Below are 19,917 nucleotides of genomic sequence, written 5' to 3'. Positions count from 1 at the left end.
GCCTCTGTGTGCATCCAGAAGTTTTTTAATCTTGATACAAAAATTAAATAAGAGCAGCTGTTGTTAATGACGTACTTTCTTAGTAATGCTTCATTGTAACTTCACTAAGGAACAGTGTTAAAGCAAGTTCAACTGTTTCAAAATTATACAGACATTTCTAACATTGCTTCTGGGTTATTTTCACCAGCAGTCTACTAAATGGGTCTGCAACACCTAACAATATTTTAACTGTTTCTTTTAAAAATGGTTTATGGTGTTCACACACACAACTCTGATGTCAAGGGAACACAAATTTCACAGAACTGCATGAGTCCTGTTTTGTAGTTGGAACTTGGGCTGTATAATCCTGCTCTGTTGGTGCCCAAGCTTGAGTGGAAACTTGGCTCTGGAAGGGCCTGAACTGAATTAAAATTAGGAACTGAAAGACTAGAAACAACTCCGAAGAAATACTACAGTGATTCTGTATTATAGACCTTAAGCAATCCCTTAATGGTACAGTACTTTTGCTCTCTAGTGCCTCAGGTTATGGAGGCATGAGCATATAGTCAGTAATTTTAACTTGCTGTCACAAAAAAATAAAATGTTAAAAAAAAAAAACCTATACCACCAGAATAGTACAAATAAGCAGCAGGCAAAAGATTCTTAGCCTTTTCTTATTGAAGAAACTGTATATTGTATCTACGTATGTCCCACAGTACTGAAATGGTTTTGCTAGAGGATGAGAACTACTGCTTTCTTACAGAGTACCTATATCACTGTTAGCAGGATGAATACAAGTAGTAGTTTTAGTATGTGACTTCTATCTATTAGCTCAATTTCGTAAAGTCTGTGAGATTTCATTCCTTCTTTCAGTGCCAAAATGTTGTTTGTACTTTTCTAGCTATTAACAAAAAATAGAATTTCAGATTTTACTTAGTTATGCTGCAAGCATAACTTCTAATGTGACATAAAAATGCTCCTCTGAAGAGGGGTGTATTTTCACTTGTGCTAGGAGATATGAATGATGCTGTCTCAAAATTGCAGAATAGACAGATGGACTGTTTGGTGGATAAGGTGTCTGGATGGTTGTGTTCAATGTCCAGGAGACTAGTGACAAGTTGTGTTCCTCAGGGGCTGGTATTGTCACCTGTGCTGTTCAGCATCCTGGTTGACAACGTGGATGGTTGGACTGGGTACACCCTCAGCAAGTTTGCTGACAACACCAAGCTGGGAGGTGTGGTAGATGTGGTGGAGGGAAGGGATGCCATCCAGAGGGATCTTGTCTCTCATGAGAGGTGAGTCTGTGCAAGGCTCAAGAGCAAGTGCAAGGTCCTGCTGCTGGGAAAGGGCAATCCCAAACACAAATGCAGCCTGGCTGGAGAATGGGTTAGGAGCAGCCCTGAGGAGAAGAGCATAGGGCTGTTGGTTAATGAGAACTCAACATGACCCAGCAGCGCGTGCCTGCAGCCCAGAAAGTGAACCATATCCTAAGTTGTATCAAAGTGAGAGAAACAGGTTGAGAAAGGTGATTTTTCCCTCCCTGCTCCATTTCTGTGAGACCCTGCCTGCATTACTGCTTTCAGCTCTGGGGCCCCCAGCACAAAAAGTTATAATTCTGTTGGAGCACACTAAGAGAAGGGCTATGGGGATGACAGAGGGCTTGAGTACCTCTCCTATGAAGGCTGACTGTGAGTTGGGGTTGTTCAGCTTGGACAAAAGAAGGCTCTGGAGAGATGTTATATTGGCCTTCCCCTAACTAAGGGGGGTCCATATGGAAACTGGAGAGGGACTGTATTTTGGGGTTTGTAGTGATAGGACAAGAAGTAATGGCTTTCAACGGAAGATGTGTAGATGTAGATTAGATGTAAGGAAGAAATGCTTTGGTATGAAGATGGTGTGGCACTGGCACAGGCTGCCCAGAGAAGTTATGGGTGTCCCATTCTTGGAAGTGCTTAAAGCCCCCATCCAACCCAGTCTTAAGCAGTCTGGTCTAGTGGGAGGTTTCTCTCTTACTGTGGAGGAGGTGAAATTAAATCTTTAAAATTCCTTCCAACTCAAATGAATCTATAATTCTATGATATTCCTGTTCATTGCCCCTTTTTATGTAAAAGCTGAATAACTTCTATTCAACAGGATAGTTAAAATGAGGCGTCAAGAAGTGTGCTCTTAGAGAATGTTTTGGATCTGATGTCACTGTGTTACTTAAGATGACCTTAGAACGGGGATTACAATTTGTGTGGAAATACCAGTGAATATACATGTTTTTTTCTGTAGTCTAAGCCACAACTGAAGGGAAGGGAGTAAATAGTCCCAGTTGAATCTAATCAGTCTTGCAAGGAAACACAGAGGTAAGATGATATGCATATGGGCATTCTTGCATGCTTTGTCAGAGTAATCCAGCCTCCTTGGGAGGAACTGAAACTAACAGAAGGTATAAAAATAACAATTTAAGCAATGCCATTGTTTATATCCTCAAACCTGTCTTTTCTCCTTGGGCTTGCACTGACCCTGACTTGTAGAACTATAGTCTAAAGCTTTACATATGTGGTAGAAAAGATAGCTCTTCAGAAGCAGTGGATAACAGAAAAACCACTAAGCCTCTGTAATCAATTTTCTGTTGAAACTATTGGGTCTTGGACTTTTCAGTATTGCACTATCATACTGAATTCAACAGAAATTAAAATCAAGCTAGCAATTTCCTTTTCCTTTGCTGTTGATATATCCAGAAAATAGATGGCTAATGTCAATTGCAAGTGTTGGTCTACATTGAGCAATTACATCTCTGAAGGTATGCTTCTCTGCACTATTTGTAGACACAACAGGAAACTCCTATCTGCTTCAAAAGTAACTTCTAGCTAGATGTTTGAAATTAGCTTATCACTCTAATATGTGTACACTATGCAATTTTAGTCGTATATGCAGTGTTTGTGATTGATATGATTTTGATTTCTAAATGTTTCATGTTCCTCTAGAATCCATTTAAAAAAACAGAAGGGAAAAAGACCGCAAAAACAAACAGCAGCAAATCCACAGGTCCTGAGAGCTATATTCAGATTGTGTGTAATCTATGGGAGTTGCTCATTGACAGAATCCTGGGTTTCTTTGTAGACTGTATAAAAATAAATACAAGGAATGATAAAATGGGGAGAAGGATGGGGTAATTATTGTGTGCCTTTGAAAACAAAAGCCCTGAAGAATAAGCAAACAAAGCAAAAACCCAACAGTAAAGCCAAACCTCTTTCAAACCCATTGAAAAATTGTTTTGCTTCAAATCTTATTTGCAGAACAGCTCAGTGTTTTGTACAGTATGTGCTTCAAACAATGAATTCAAGGTTATTGATGATAGGCTTCTTTTCTAGCTTTCAGTTCATGGGCTGCTAAGAAAAACATTACAGATCATACAATGGAATGCATTTTACCCTACTGACTGTATAATTACAGAAGACAGGAGTGGAACTTGACCCTGATCTGGAAACTTTTGTGAATGCTCTGCATTATTAAATTAGACTAAATTACTGTAATCAGCCTTTTTTTGTTGTTGTTATCCTTCAGAGATGATGAAGTAGCAAGAGTGAACTGTCGTGGTTCAGTTTTTTCACTTAGTTTTTTTTTTCCTGAGGCAATATGTATGGCATAAATGGAAGTTACAGAATTGTAGGGGCTGGAAAGGACCTTTAGAGTTCAAGTCCAGCTCCCATGTGAAATGTGAAAGCTTCTACCAACTTTTAGATTGTTAACAAGGTGGATGGCTCATCTGTTACAAGGTGCATCTGTCATCCTTCCAGATTCGCATGATGCTTTAGGTGAAGTGTAAGGAGTATTTATTTTGGAACTTGCTAATAAAATGCCAAGGCCAGTTCAAAGTAATGCAAGGTCAGTGAGACTATTCTGTATCCTAGGTCTTTTACACTCTTGTTTGATTCTGCGGTCTGCCCAGCACACTCAGATCTTGCTGAGCTCAATGAAGAGCATTGTCAGTGGGTTATGTATGTGACATGAGTAAGTTTGGAGAGAGTAGGTAATGTTCAGTATGATTCTTCAGGCAGTTTTTGATAAAGTAACCTTTGAATATAAAGCAGAAAATCCCTTTGTTGGAGCATGAGGGGCATGTACATATTTACACATGAGGAAAAAAAAGGGAGAATAGAAACTATTCTGTTACTCATCCTATTAAACTACTAAAATCTAGTGGTGTTGTGGTCATCTGACCAATTACAAAAAAATAAATACTGTCTCTGTTCCTTTTTTGCTTTACTCGGAAAAGTTTTTTTTAGTCTGGGATCACTTCTTTGTTTCCCACATGTTGAGATTTTATTGTTTGTCAAGCAGTAATATTGAAGCAATATAATTGGTTTATACCTTTTTGCTTTTATATGCAGAGCAGATATACACCAGTGAGATCACGTTACTTTAGTCTCTGGTAAGATTTGAGAAACCAGTCAAATAATCCACTTTTAATATTAAATCTCATTTTTTCTTTCCCTAATAGGTAACACCAGCCTTGAGACAAAAACGGGGACTATCACAGTAGGTACGTTTTATCTTCTCTCTAAGGTATTTCTTCTCTACCTCTTCTCTTTTCCTGTTTAAATAGAAATACACAAAAAAAAAAAAGCTAGTTTTCTAATAATCTTCAAATGTTTCTGCCCTCATTTCTTTTATTTTCAGGAGTAGCGTTCAGTAGTGTGTATTTGAAAGACATCTCCCAAGCTTTGCCCTGACAGCCTTTTGCAGTGTAGGTGAGCCATCATAGCACCCCTGTTCTTTAGACTGAATCTAAGTGTCTTTAGGTTAAGATTGGACAAAAGGGCATGAGAAAATACTAAGTGTACATCAAATGTAATCACTTTGCCTTTAGCCTAGTTCTGTCTTGTATTTGTTATCAGCTATGTTTTATTTTCATATCATGCAACATTAATCATTGATGTATTTTTAGGTGGGGAAAAAAGCTTGTGAGAACTTAGTGTTGTCAAACTGTTCTGTTGATGACTCTTTTCCCTTCGGAGATAGGAAGTAGCTCTTACATTTCTTCTCAGTTAATAACCATTACACCTTATCAGTTGCATTATTTTAAGAAAATGTTAGGGCACCTGATGTTCCGTGTATCGAGTTTCTCATTTTCTTGACCATTTTCTTGTTATTCCTCTGGTATTAAACTGAAATAATAGAAGGTATAAATAAGGCTTGGGTCACTTTTGAATTTACCTTGAAGGATTTCCTCCTCTTTAAGTAAGCTCTGTGACAGGCCCAAATCTCAGACTTCTGCTAACGATGGTTACTACAGTCCCTCACTAAGCATCTTGCAGGGACACACTGTCCTGTTACAGCTCCTTGTATGTTTCTAAGCAATCTATATTAATGTTCCTGGAAAATGAATGCAATACACATTCTCGTGAGTTAGTCATTAAACCACAGAATTAAATCAAGCTTGCTAGTCTGTTTTTCTTTCAGTTAAATAAACTCATAGAATATGAAGAGTGCTTGAAGGTTTCTTAATATGAATTAGATTTTTTTTCCACCAGCAGATTATTTTCCCTTAATTAACCTGGTTGGGCTTAAACATTTAGAAGCCTTGTGATGGCTGAACTAACTTAATTTCTCAGATTTCAATTCTGAAAATGCTACAGTTAATCTTTTCCTAAAGAGCACTACTCCCCTTAATGTTGTATGATATTTTCTAAATGGAAATGGCTTTTAAGATCCAGTGGTTCAACTCTGAAAACTTGAAAATGTTAAGTTTAAGTGCTGTATTTTAGCACATGAGGAGTTTATGCCATGAATAGTTATCTGGCCATCCAACAAGCTGACATTTGCTGATAGAAATAGGAAGAAAACCTTGCGTCTTCTGACATCCTCAGTTTGGTTTTCGTAAGTATGTAAGTACTTAATTCTCTGTGGTAACAATTTTATGAGATGACTGAAAAACACAACCCTTTCTAGATCTTGAGGATGTATTCTTCTGAAAGATTTATTTGACCGTCAAAGCATAGTTGAGAATGCTACATTTTTCTGGAGTATTTAAGGAAAAATTCAAACCAATTTTGAGGATTTTCTCTTGTACTCCTATATAGCAAACCAATATTGTCTTTCACTTTAATTTTTGTTGTTGTTTTTAGGTTTCTTTTATCTGATTTATGTATTTTTTTTTTAATTTGGGCTATTTTTGTAAAAAAAAAAAAAAAAAAAAAAAGTTTTAACAATTCTATCCAAGCTTCAGTGTAATTGTAGGCATCCAGCATGTGGTAGTCTTTTACACTGGTACTGTTAAAGTATGAAAGTAGGGAGTATGCCTTCTCCCATATACCATGAGCTTTGTTAGTCACTGACAAATTGTTTGCCAAACATCTGCTAGAAGCTGTCCACTTTTAGCGCGTTCTATTGATCTTCGGATGACTACTTAATTTGAAACAAATGTTTTTACTTCTGTTGTATTTTATTACTTAAAAATAACCATTAGAAATCCAAATCACAAAAAATAGTGGGCTGCTTGCTTTTTAGAGCAAGTTTGATCTTTTAAAATCTTATTTGGTAAGTTCATAGAGAAGCTTAGGTTGGAAAAGACTTCAGGAAGTTGGTTTACAGAGTGGCTGAGGTTGGAAGAGTCCTCTGGAGGTTTTGTCCAGCCCAAGTGCTTAAAGCAGTATCAGCTATGAGGTTACTCAGGGCTTTATCTTGTAGTCTCAAAGATCTCCTAGGATGCAGACCATACAGCCTCTCTGGGCAAACTGTTCCAGTATGTAATTGCCTTCAGGATGAAAAAGATTTTCCATATATCCAGATGAAATCTTTCATGATTCAGCTTGAGCCTTCTGCCTGTTGTGCTCTTGTTGTTCACCATTCTGAGGACTGTCTTCATAAGTTCATAAGTTCATAAGGTTGGAAAGGACCTATAAGATCATCTAGTCCAACCATCCTCCTATCACTATCTCTACCCAACTACTAAATTAAGTCCTTTAGCACCTCATCTAAACGCTTCTTGAACAGCGCTAGGGATGGTGCCTCAACCACCTCCCTAGGCAGGCCATTCCAGTGCCTGACCACTCTTTCAGAAAAGAAATGCTTCCTCAGGTCTAATCTAAATCTTCCCCGGCGCAACTTGTGGCCATTCCCTCTCGTCCTGTCATTACTTATCAGGGAGAAGAGACCTACCCCCTCCTCACCACAACCCCCCTTCATCATCTTCATCACCTCCCTGTGATATTAGAGGGCTACTGTCAAGTTCTGAAGCCACCTGTTCTAGGGGCTGTGTAAGCCCTTCAGGCACTGCTGACTGGGCGGTGCTTCAGGCCCCAACTATCTGGTGTTCCTCCACTGAATTCTTTCCAGTTGATTGATGTCTCTCTTTTATTGGGAGCCCTAAAACTAGGTGCTGTATTCTAGATGTGGTCTGACAAGTACTGAGTGAGTAGAAGCAGAGATAATCCCTTGCCCTCATACACTGGCCACACTGCAGTTAATACTGTCAGGGTTACTGTTGGCTTTCTTTTCTGCCAGGGTGCAAGCTAAAACTTGTTTATTCCTCAGTGTTATTGTTATCGTCTAATTATGTATTCTCTACTCTGCTGCCAGACCAAATTTTCCCCTACCAGCTCAAAAAAAATAAAGAGAAAATTCTTAAGATATTACCTCAGGGGAAACAAGTTACAGGTTTGAGGGCAAATTGACACTGGTTTATGGGCAGCAGGAGCTTTCTCTGGAAAACAGAAATGTGTATAAACATACAAGAAACTCATTATCTTTTTGTTCTTTCCCTTTTATGGATGTCAGTGTCAGCTGGCATTATTCTGCCAGCTTCTTTCCTTAGCACTGGAAGGCCAAAAGGCATTGGTGACTCCTTATACTTAGCGGTTATAGCAAAGTTTCAACATTCTTAAAACATCCATAGTAGCTGCTTACTGTTTGTGAATGATCCTCACATGAAAGTGAGCTGAAGTGTTGTAAGACTTCTGATTTTTCTCATACATAATGTAATTCTTTTCTCTATCACTGTCATGGTTTTATCATTTTTGTTATTGGTATTCCACATCATAACATCATGTAGTGCAGTGGGAGTTAAAGACTTAATGCTCCAGCTCTATGGATCATTGATAACTCTGGGTACATCTGTCTCAGAAGACAAGAAGAACTACATACCACAGAGGACTTTGTTTGCTTTGCATTTTTCTGTTTTCTGCTCAGAAGGAAAGATAAAAACTGTTAGTGTGTCACGAGACACGTGCTCTTTCCTCTTGGACCGACCCAGCAGTGGGTGCTCGCTGCCATCTCACCTTCAGCATTTAGTGTAAGGCCTTTGTGTTCATTTGTTTGTCTGTGTTTTAAGCAGTATTTATCTTCCAGTTTCTACTAATTGCAGATTCTTTTTCCTTTGTGCCCATGCTTTCCTCCACACCATCTTATTCAAGCTCTCTGGAGTGACTGGAGTCAGCTGCATTTTCTTGTCTTTCAGGTGCTGGGTTATAAAAAATGGAAATTAAAAAAACTAAAAAACTAAAAGCTTAGTCCACTATGAGTTAATGCCACTGAATTATTACTTGGTTTCATCATTAGTCTGTTTTCTCTTTCCTCTTCCCTTTCTTTGTGTCCTGTTAAGTGTAGAGTGTGTTATGTACAGAGCTTATGTACTGGAGAAAACAGTTAATAGTTTGAGTATACAGTAAAAGTGGGTGTTGCCTGAGTGTAATAGCATTTTTCTCTCATCTTAAACCGTAATAAACTTATTTTCTTCTGAATGTGTTCAAACGTTAAACAATGTTGATGATGCTGCATCACGTTTTGTAGCTTTTCACATAATGAAACTGAAAGTTCTCAATGTTATTACAGTATTAACTTTTAGGTACTAGAGTACTTGAAGTAATATTTGTAGGACTCTTGAAAAGAGATTTTATACTTGTAGAATGTGCATCTTGCAACAGTTGTCAATACATCTGCCTCTGTAGGTGAAAAATGAAGTATTATACTACACACTTGATAGAACTATAGAATGGCTTGGGTTGGGAACGATGTCAAAGATCACCTAGTTCCAACCTCCCTGTCATGTGCAGGGTTGCCACCCACCACATTAGGCTCCTCAGGAACCCATCAGGCCTGGGGATGGGAACAATTTTATGGATGTAAAATTAGATACTAGAAGACTTAAAGTCGCCCATCACTTCTACAAAGCCTGTCTTTTCTTAACACTGCTTAAGGTTTGCATCTCTGTGTGGAAATAAGTGAAACAGGAAGATAGACAGAACAGGAAAATGGGTTAAAAACAGATGACAAAATTCTACAACTCAAGTAGGTGAATTCAAATGAATCAAGATTTTAACAGGAAGTATTACCTTATATTAAATAGAAGAATCTGGAAGGATGAAATAGCTAATACAGACAAAATGTAATTCACAATTTTGACAGAATGGAAGTAAGGCAATTTTTATACCTAAGTATATACTCATTAGTAACTGAAGTTTAATGCAGATAAAAGAGTAAAAGAGAAAAACAAGTACTTTGAAGTCCAGTTTCCTAGGGGCTGACAGCTCAAGAGGAAATACAAGGATGAATTGTTCTTCTAGAAGAAGAACAGATGATTACTCTTGAGCAACTTCAGCTATTTAAAAATTTACTACAACTATTACCAAAAAGAGTTGTTAAGCTTTAAGAAAAAAATCTTTACTGCTGCAGACACCAGCTATGTTACATTTATAACAGCTGCAAAGCTATCATCCAGTACTCCTTTGCTAACAAAGTTGTCCAGAGCATCCTTCAACTTCTAATTTCCACATAGATTTTATAACTATTGTTTCTAGAGGTCGTGTCCTGTCAGGAATAACCTATTCTGTTGGCAAAACAATAAAATAAAAAGAAATCATTGTATGCTTTGATCCTGCATCATGATGCAATGTGCCAAGTATGACTTCACATTGATACGTCTCTGACCTCATGTAGGTTGGGTAGAATCTTCTTGCAGTATATCCAAACTAGTGAGGGAAGGAAACAAAAAATACATCAATTGTTTTTCCCATTTGTGGCAATCTATGAAAAACTTTCAGACATCGTATCTGAAGGAAAATATTGCCTGTTAGAAGTAGAATTGGATCATACTTGGATGCCTAGTTTTATTTTTCCTGCCCGGAATTTAGACTAGTTAGCTCTGCATTGGAACAAAAGTATCCATTTGTGAGTAAAGCAGTATGACGAGGGGGAATGGATTCAAACTGAAAGAAGAGAGATTTAGGTTAGATGTTAGAAAGAAATCCTTCACTCAGAGGATGATGAAGTTCTGGGCAGCCTGAGTTGGTGGGGCAGCCAGCACACAGCAGGGGTTGGGGCTGGTGGGCTTTGAGGTCCCTCCTAAGCCTTTCTATGATGATTTATTAAATTAACAAATAAATTTAAGCAAATACTGCTTAAATGTACAGCAATTGATGAAGTTAGTTCAAAGAGCAAAGAAAGATTCTTGCAGATTTTTTTCTAAAAGTGAACAATAGCACTTCCCTAATTAAAAGAATGAATATTACACAAATCCTCTCTTTTTTTTGTTCTTTTGCAGATTCATCAGATGGAAGTCTAAAAGCATCTACGCTTCGTGGAGCAATAGACGTTTATGTCAGTCAATTAAGAGAAGTGGATCTGAAATCTCAGGAAGGTCAGAAAAACTTCAGCACGTTTTTTTATGTCAATTTATGATATAAGGGTTTTTTGGTCTATTTAAAAATGATTATTATATGATTTTTGGTTATTTGTGTTCTTTTTTTTACCTCACAGTTAAAAAACACAGATTTCTTTAATGCAGTAAAGATATCTCAGTAAGATACAATGATTCTTTAAAATGGAGTACAGATTTTTTATTTTATTTATTTTTTTATTATTTTTTTTAAATTTCCTCTTTTTCTTCGTGGTCTACCAGCAGAATTCTGCAGAGTTGACTTGGGTTATGATCTTTGTCTTGAGTACGGTTTATCCCATGTTGCTGGTATATATTACATATATGTGTATGTATTCACTGATGACCATCATACACTGACATTTCTTTTCCCTGCCTTTTCCTGTTGAAATGTCCTGTTATTGAAACAGGAAGGCAGAAAAAAATAAATACAAGTGTCCCTACCATTCTTCTTTTTTTTTCCCCCCTCCTTGTTGCTCACTGAACTTTGCTTGCTAGTTACAAGCTCACTCCTGAAGATGGATTCATCAGATTTCTTTTGGAAGAGATGATACCGTGAATAACTAAGCCACAGTCATCTTGTTAGCCCTAGTTTTGCAAAACAAAGAAACCCAAAACTACAGCTCTCTTTACGTTAATGCAGTGTCAGACACTTGAGGTGTTTTAAATGAACGTGGTATTTGGTAGCTTCCTCTGGCTATTGGAGAGAGAATCTTATGCCCTACTAAAACATAGCAGTTAATCATAAGGGAAATAATTAAGAAGATGCAGTGGAATCATGCATGCCATTCTTCTTTCTAAGCTGTTCTGGCTCCACTGGTATGAGTAAATTTATTTTTATATTATGCTTTAGTTAACATTTTGAATCGCTAAGTTAAGTCTCTTTGATTTAGTAGCAAAGAATGTCTTTAACAAAAGCTAGTTAATGTTATTTTCAAAACATTGCCTGATGTCTCTTCTGGCAGCACGGTTTAGTTAAGGCAAAGTTGATAAAGTTCTGTTTTCGTTTACCCTCTAAGTTTGGAGTAACTGCTGACAGCTGCCAAGTAGAAAATGTCCTATTTGTGATAAATGAGTTGCATGTGTTGGGATTTTATGAGTCACATCACTGAGCTACTCCCAAAGGGGAGGACCAAGGAAAAGACTTTTCCCCACTTTTATCCTAACACTTTTGTGTACCCAGCAAAATTTAGGCCTAAAGTCTTGGCAGTTATTTCTTCTTCAGGACTGTCACAGGCAATTGATTCATCTGAATGTAAACTGTGTAGCTAGGGCTGCTTTCTGACTGCTACGTGCTTATTACGTAAGTTCTATAACTGTGATCTGCTTCAGCTTTTTGGATGTAATTAAAGTTTTTTTATGTTTTTCTAAAGTGAATGTTGGAGCTGGGTGAAACTAAGAAACACATATGTAGAATGTGTTTCTTGATGATTGCTAGTATCTTGTTTCAGTGTGCAGCTTCCAAACATTGTGATTGGCTAAATCCAAATGTGATGGACATTATCTGGTTGGGGCCCAGTATTTGCCTTCGATTTGCTGCACAGAAGCACTTATTTAAGGAAAAATAATTCCTATATATAGATCCCCTCTATTTTTATTTTTTTACTAGCATTAACAGTACATAAGCAGGATCCCATCATTGCAGAGGAGCAATTCTTTGATAACGTTCTTGTGTTGTACTGCATGCAGTAACTGGATTAATTATTAAATCAAACCCTATGTCCAAGCTCAGGACTGCAAGTGTACAACTGGAAGATGAAAGCAGAGTCATAATACTTGCAAGATCTGTTTTATTTGCTTCCTTTGGCATCCCTTGCAGTAAGGTTCTCTAGCACGAGCTGTTTCTGGCAGGATATGTCACTGTTAATTCTCATGGTGCCTGAAGAAAAACTGATCTCATTTTTATATGTGACATACAGTATATTCTGGTTATGATAACTTCATTTATCTTTATATATCCTTTGAAAGTGTGTCTGAAGGAGAATTTGCCTTAAGTTAGCAGTATAATGACCGGTTTCATGCTTTGATCTCAATGTTAATCTAACAAGTTTTCATTTCAATTTATGTCAGGTTCCATTACAGTCAAGGTACCTGCCTCTCTCAAAGCCTATTTAGAGTTGTCTGGAAGAAAAGTGGATGTGAGCTCAGAGATCCAGTTAAAAGAAACACGGAGTGCCTCCAAAGATGATCACGTAATGTTAAGTGGTAAGGCTTACTAATCTTGGCTACCATTAAATGTCTGTCTGGGCTCAATCAAAGACATCCACGTTTTCTTACAAGTTTATTGCTCTTGGCTTCTTCTTGTTTCAGCTGTTAAAGATTTCAGATATTTGCTTGTGCCATTGAGCTCTCCATGTTACTACATGGCCCTTTCATTTTGTTTGGTAAATGATTGTGAATGCAAACAACTGCTTTTTTAACAAAAATCTCAGAGCCAAACTCACTCTCAGCATTATTCCATTGATTCTGTGGGATGTAAGCCTGGGCTGAATTTGACCCATTGCTTTGTTGCCTTAAAAAAAATCCCATGTAATAAATTGTCATTCTCTGGCAATTAAAAATACACTGAAAAGTTTTGGCTGCGTAGGTAGGAGGGCAAATTAAAAGTTGTATACAGTATATTTATAAATGCATGGTATGGATGCTGAACTGAGTGGAATGGTCTGAGAAGTGATGGGTGGGAGACAGCTAGGAGAAGGACTGAAGTTGGAGTATGGAACAAAGGATCCATTGAAAAGTGCCTGCAGTTACCAGAAACATTCTTCTAGTAGATTTAAAATCAAATTTGGGAATCCCAAGTCTTACTGATTCCTGCTTTATAAAACAGCTGCACTGTTCCTTGTCTGGGTGGGTATGTCTCATCTTCTCCAGACATGTCCATCTCAAAGTTAAGGCTGTTACTGTTACCAATTACTCAGTTTGCACAAGAGGCACTGTTAATGTAATGTGTTGAAGGCTCCAGCTTTGTTTTTGAGAGTTATGTCAGTGTGACCCTGTATGATAACAGATGGGCGAGGCTCTGAGTTTTCCTTTGTTTTAAAGCTAAGAAAATCTGTTCAAATTTTCTTTTCCTCCCCCACTGTAAAATAATAATAACTGTGAGAACTTATGATTTCATTTTAAGAAATGTTATAAGCATATGTAACTAAAACATAACCAGCTTGTATTAAATTATTTTGCGTAAGGTGTGAAGTTAACAAAATGAATATTGTTATGGTATTTTTAGTTGAGATATTTCATGGATGTTGTGATTACAATGATTATCAAGATGGAAAAGAGACAATTAAAATAAAGACAAATGCTCACCTGTGTCCTCGGCTTACAACAGGGAACTCCAAAGAAGTGATCTTCAGCAAGAGATCCTTCCCCAGTGGTGGTCAGCCCTTCTGGGGTCTGGGAGAGGTGGAGTCAGACTCCACCCCTTCTGGTCACACGGGTGCATTGCCTTCACCTGTGCTCCCATAGCTGACTCAGTGCTCGCCTCAGCTGATCCATCAGTGGTTCAGGCCGTGATTCAACAGTTCCCATACATCTTGAAATATATAGACATATCTCCTCCTGCAAAGAACGGTAACCTGCATCTAACCTTATTACTAGTTATTAAACGTAATTTTTTAAAAATACATTTAAAACTTCTCTGTAACTTGTGGAAGGCCCCTGCGTTCCAGCAATACTGTAGGGAAGAAAGCACCTCAGCAACAAAGCACTGCATTGCTTTATTGCCAATCATCCTCCTACTCTGGCAACATTAAAGATAAAAATCAGTATTTCAGACACACAGCTCAATGGCTCCTCTGGTTTAGGGCCATCAACACTGAAGCACAAGTAATTTTTCTGCTTACTATACCATATCTAAATGATCCTAGCAGATTAGGTCAAAAGCAGCTCCAATTAGTTAACCCTCAGATATAAGTATCCTAAAGCCAGGGGAATCATTGGGAGTTACACAGAGGCAGCAGTGTTTGGCCATTGCTCATCAGTTGTTTTCAGTGAGGCATGGCACAAAAAGACTATTAAGTGTACGTATACACTTGTCAGAATACAGGTAAATGGAAAATAGGCCCTGGAACAGACTTTCTGCAGGGTACAGTGCTGGGCTGAAGTGACACATCTTCATGTTTTACACTGGGCATTGAGTTTTCTTGAATGTTTTCTCGAATGTTTTCTCATAGACCCAATGACTTTTAGCACGTTTCTCCTGCCTGTTTCTTCTCTGGTCTGTAAAAGATGCCAAACCTAAAGGAAGATTAATTAATTGGGTTCGAGGCATGCTTGGTTCCTTTTCTTAATCTTTTGAAAACAGTGTTTTCCTTTTCTTTGCCAAACCACTAATGTTGCTTTGACATGGCAAGGGGGAAGCTTCCTGCTTCTCATCATAGGCATGCTGCCTTCTTTCTTCAGCCAAGCACCTGTCCTGTCATCTTCAGAAATCTCTTCTAGTAGTTGATATTTGAGAATTTTCTTTTAAGTAACTGTAGATTCTCAAATAGTTAAAAAGGATTTAATACTGTTTCTAAATCATGAAAACATTGTTTACTGTTGAAGTTTTAGGTAAAGAGACTATAGATGTCTTTCTGCTGCAACTAAAGAAATAGAAATGAGGAAGGGAGAGGAGTTTTGCCAACAAGAAAAAAAAAAAAAGTGAATTGCAAAAGAGGCACAGCAGCTCCGAGCTCATAGGTTAGTTTAAAAATAGATGGCTTTTCAGAAACTGTCCAGTTTTCATGTGGATGGTAATGGAACTGGCTGCCTTCAGGAAGCTGTTCTTGCCTCTGGGAGCATTGTGTGAGATGTGAGAGAGGAGACTGTCCAGTGAGAGCTCTGTGACTTGACTAAACATGTACGTGCTCTGTAAGCTGCACTGTGTGACACAGCCTTCCCTCCCGCTGGTAGGGCAGGAGTGACCTGTGTGTCCTCACTTTGCTTCAAGGCTGCTGCTTCCATGGGAGTGAAGGAAGGTGGCATGCTTTGGACCCGTGAGCAATCATCCAGGGTTTTGCAAGACTGCCAAGGAAAATATGTGGATTTCATCAAAGCAAGAAGATGAAAGGAGCAAGAGTTTCAGAGGCAGTGATGAGACTGCCAAAAGGTGTTTTCTCTTTTAGAAGAGCAAGGGACTTGCCTACAGAACCGGCATGCTTGACAGGGAAGGGATGGTACCAGAGGGCACACCAGGGGGTTTATTCTTCAGAGTAATTTGTGGGAATAAGGCATCTGTTTCCACTAGCATCAGTAGGCGCTGCTGTAGAATGGTACAGTTAAGGTTATAATAACAGATTAATAACAGATTTTTCATGCTAAGCACTGATCCAGCCTTCATCTGTGAAAGCATTTCTTTTCCTGCCTAATCTGAGAATGTTTAATTCCAGTAATTTAATAGTAATTATGTCAAGGCTTTTTTTATTTTTATTTTTTACTCTCCCTAGCAAAGAGGGTAGGAAAAGAGGACTGTCCTTGTCAGAAGCCTCTATAGCTTCTTGCAGCCTTCCTGCAGATGTATGTGCATTTCACATTCCTCCAGGTCTGCCTTTATCTCGGAATCAGCTCATTGAAGAAGCCTGTAGAGATTGTTAACTGTATCAGGATCTACATATGGTAGCAGAAGAGGTAGCAAGCTAGTAATTGATTCTGTCCTTTAATGAAACAAGGAGATTCAGACACTCCCAAGCCAAAGAGGTTACAAACACATTAAAAAGACTGATGAAAATTTAAACAATCCTGATTTAGTTGCATTTTAAGCCATTTTTCCAGTATGTCATTTTTAAAGTTCAAAGTATAGAGGTAGGAACATATGCATTCCCAAGATGAGAAGTATTTGAGTAAACAGGAAGCAGTAATGTTACACAGTTGAAAAAACACAAAACCACCCAAACATAATAGTATATTAACAGGACTGTTCTGTAAGACTCAAAATAATCCTTTGGCTTTATTTGGCATTAGTAATACTTCACTGGAACGTGTCCAGTTTCTAGTAGTTCACTTCAAAAAGGGTATGAACAACTGTAGAGACTCCTAAGGAGAACATATGCTCAAGAGGCCGAAAACATCATTTATGGGAGGGAGACTTAAAAAGACAAAAAAAAGTGTTTTCTTTTAAAGAAAAGGAGTCTGAGAGAAGATGCACTTTTCTAGTACATCAAAAATTGCTACAAAGATGAAAGAAAGTGTCCTCTGCCCACTGGTGATGGAACTGGAAATTACAATTTGATCTTACAGTTAAGAAATCTTATCTAAATAGCAGGATAAACTTTCTAATAGTAAGTAATGGTCAGGAGAGGACACAGTACTTGCAGCATAGCAGGTTTTGATGAGCAGCCTAGTTGAGCACATCATATTTAAATACACTGGAGACTGCTTCCAGCTCTGCTTCCTCTTCTTCCAAGAAGATGTGGCCATCTGCTCCCTTCTAATTCAAATTAACTGCAGGGAAGGTATATAATACATAAAGCATTTACATGGATAAATCTAGGGATTAAATGAACACAGCTAGTGGGCATGCTTACATTGCCAACTTATTTGTTGACAACTTCAAGTTTGCTTGAAAAAAGAGTCTTTAAGTCATTCCTTGACGCTGTCAATTTCCAATTTGAGTTGTCTGGAATATAATCCATCTTTTACACTGTAAAGGCAAAGGGACCAGCACAAACAAGGAGATGTCATAAAAGGAAGGAAAACAAATGTCCATCTGTCTCTGAGGATCTAGGCTTACAGGGAAAGAACTCCAAGACAAGGGATATCCAACAAGAGATCCTTCCTCAGTGGCAGTCAGCCCTTAAATGAGGTCTAAGACGGATTGAGCCTGGCTCCACCCCTTCTGGTCACACAGGTGAATTGCCTTCACCTGTGCTCCCAGGGCTGACCAGGTCTTTCCTTCAGGTGCTCATTCAGTGGCTCAGGCTGTGACTTAGCAGCCCCCATACAAATACCATGTCATTCTTCTGTTTCTGAGTGATGCTAGTAACTCATCTGATTCCAGATCTTTCTCTTCCTCTGGCCCAGTTCTAGTGCCAAGTTGATGTCTAGCAGCAGCCTTTGACATGGTGCCATCCATCTACTCGGAGCTGAGCGAGCTTTTAACTTTGGCAGTCACTTGCTCCATCTGGCTTTCATCACTGGCTTGAGTTTCTTTGGTACAAGTCCCACATTGTCACAGGTGCTCCTCAGTGGCTGTGGATGTTTGTCTTTACAGGTTAACACATCCCACTGTTCTTACTTTCTCAAGTTGTCAAGCTAGTCCCTTCATATTTTTCTTGCCTTTTGCTAATAACAAACATATTCTTTATGAATGCTTATCTTTTCTCAAGTCAGGAAGAGTATTTGCTCCCTTATTTCCTCCAACATGACAACAGTTGCAAGAGTTACCAGGATTTTTAGTTTGGGCACTAATCTCATCAATCTACACCACTAATGCCTTGCTGAGCCTTATCTGAAGGGTGTTTCTCTGAGCCATGTCACCTGTTGGCCATGTACATGAGTAACCAGGACTCCTTTCTTCATGTTAACTTATGCCTTCCCTGGTGTATCTGTCCTGGGGATGGCGAGGAATCTCCTGTTGTCTTTTCTAATCTTCTTTTCCTGTAAATGTTCCCAGATACATGTTGCCTCTACATGTTGACCTATCTCCAGTTAGTTATTCTTTTAATTGCTAGGACCACATTAGATGCCCTGATTCCTTGTATGGTTCTGGACAGAGTGAGTCCAATTACCAAATTCCTTTGGAAGGATGTACATTGCTATGTCCATCCTATTTCTGACTTCTCAGGTTTCTCCGATAACTTAGTTCATGTCTTTTTACCTTGCTTGCTTCTCCAAGACACCTGTGGTGGAAACACCATTTCCCTCAGTACAACTGTGCATGTGGTGAAATAATAAGGATTTCATGTCTTCTTGAGGTTAGGACTGGATTCCTCTCTGGGACACATGAAATTTAGACAGATTGTTTTCTGCCTGTATCTTCTCACTGTTCACAGAATGGCTCCTCATCCAGTAGTAGCTGCCTGTGTGGTGCTGTGGGCTTACCTTTAGTTTTGCATCAAGGTTTGGCTTATCCAGTGTGCAAGGAGAGAGCCGACTGCATGAGCTCCATGAACCTTGTACACCATGTGCAAAGTTTTATGGATGTATTCATTGCTTTTGGTATCAGAAATTCTTATTATTTCATTTAAGATAATTCTTTTTGTTGCACTGAATTCCAGAGTTAAACAACAAACACAGTAGAAGGGGCAGCGAATAATGTGAGGCAAGCAACTTGCCTTTAAAAGGGAAATAACTGAAAGAACTTGTATCACAGCCCTGGGCTGAAACATAAGGTTCTTCTGAAACATAACAGCTGTGAAAGCGTAGCACTCCATTTCCCCACTTTGCAGCTGGCTTGTCTCTGTTGCATTCAAAGTTTCAGTTCTGATCCCAGGGGTAACCCTATTAGCTGTGTGTCCTTTGTTGTTTTCTTGGTTCTCAAGGCACTTCCTTAATACTTCCCTTCTTTTTCTAGAAGCACTTTTTATTGAATCTTTGCCACTAGAATTGAGTGGGAAGAGCTTTGTTTTACAGATTTACGGTGTCCCTCTAAACCCTGTCCCTCTGTGAAGCCTTCATCGTTACGCAGCATCTTAAAAAACAAACAAAAGCCCAGGTTGTATCTGGAAAAAATTACATTCCTTCGAGTCAAATAAGAAGTTCATCCAACTTTTAAAAAACGCATTAGATGAGATGTTATCCTATGGGTTTTTATTGGTTTCAGCTTGTGTTTCACTCATTTCACTCAAGCAGTATACAGCAGTTTTGAGGTGCACCCCAGTGTTAACAAAACCAGTGAAGAACATTTGAAATCTGCTCATCTTTTATGTGTTATGATATGAACATAGAATGACTTTAGTTTCTCTGGTCAGCAGTAAGGCATGTGGATAAATGATCAGTTCTTGACTGCAAAGTTCTGAAAAGACCTTCTCTGCCTTGGACACATATGTCTGTCTTTCCCTGAGTTCACGCTGTTGTTCTGACTGGCGGGTTTTGAAATGCAATCTTTCTTTTGTATTCTCAGTCCAATGGTCCATTGGCTTTTGTGATTTAATCATGCTAAAAGTTGTCCCCCAAATCCACGTAACATTCCCACAGTACAGGCAGTTGAGTATAGTTAAGATCAAGTTGTGATTGAGAAATCTCCAACTAAGCTTTGCTGCTACACAAAACAATTCCAGTATCTTAAGCTTGATTTGAACCTGCTACTGGCAATAGGATTAATAACCTTAAGATACTTTGAAGATCCACATGCCCAGGGAATGGAATTTGATGCGGGG

The 19,917-nt window shown here is 38.5% G+C and overlaps 1 protein-coding gene across 1 annotated transcript in view; it reads left to right on the top strand.

Annotated features, from left to right (window-relative positions):
- FAM185A (family with sequence similarity 185 member A) overlaps positions 1-19,917 on the top strand; it is a 33,959-nt gene that overhangs the window by 12,667 nt on the left and 1,375 nt on the right. The window contains exons 5-7 of the mRNA XM_065743691.1: positions 4,469-4,510; positions 10,508-10,603; positions 12,692-12,826. Of these exons, the coding sequence (XP_065599763.1) occupies positions 4,469-4,510; positions 10,508-10,603; positions 12,692-12,826 (273 nt within the window). The remainder of the gene's footprint in view (positions 1-4,468; positions 4,511-10,507; positions 10,604-12,691; positions 12,827-19,917) is intronic.

This window comes from Cyrtonyx montezumae, unplaced genomic scaffold (assembly GCF_038088225.1).
Source record: "Cyrtonyx montezumae isolate F1298 unplaced genomic scaffold, pur_monq_1.0 scaffold_3, whole genome shotgun sequence".
NCBI classification, from domain to species: domain Eukaryota; kingdom Metazoa; phylum Chordata; class Aves; order Galliformes; family Odontophoridae; genus Cyrtonyx; species Cyrtonyx montezumae.
The sequence above is the reverse complement of the archived record's forward strand: the minus strand, read 5'-3'. Positions and strand labels throughout refer to the sequence as shown.